Source organism: Antrostomus carolinensis, unplaced genomic scaffold, assembly GCF_000700745.2.
Source record: "Antrostomus carolinensis isolate BGI_N321 unplaced genomic scaffold, ASM70074v2 scaffold31971, whole genome shotgun sequence".
In the NCBI taxonomy this organism is placed as follows: domain Eukaryota; kingdom Metazoa; phylum Chordata; class Aves; order Caprimulgiformes; family Caprimulgidae; genus Antrostomus; species Antrostomus carolinensis.
In genome coordinates, this window is record NW_010296783.1 from 1 (window position 1) to 205 (window position 205).

The 205-nt window shown below is 55.6% G+C and overlaps 1 protein-coding gene across 1 annotated transcript in view; it reads left to right on the plus strand.

The window, feature by feature from the left end:
- Nucleotides 1-3: 3 nt before the first annotated feature.
- TAL1 (TAL bHLH transcription factor 1, erythroid differentiation factor) overlaps nt 4-205 on the plus strand; it is a gene marked incomplete at its 5' end in the record, with an annotated part of 5,275 nt that continues 5,073 nt past the window's right edge. The window contains one exon of the mRNA XM_010178406.2: nt 4-88. Within this exon, the coding sequence (XP_010176708.2) occupies nt 4-88 (85 nt within the window). The remainder of the gene's footprint in view (nt 89-205) is intronic.

Consider the following 205-nt stretch of genomic DNA (forward strand, 5'->3'; position numbering starts at 1 on the left):
TTTTTCGGAGAACCGGATTCTTTCTCCATGTACGGCAGCAACCGTGTGAAGAGGAGACCCTCTCCCTACGAGATGGAGATCACCGATGGTGAGAGCGTTTCTCCCCTGCGCTGGCTCTTTGGGGTGTGTGGGGGGGTTCCCCATCTGCTAAAGGGGACAAGTTATTGCCCAGTGCCACGGGCTGGGGTTAAAACCCCAAAAAGGT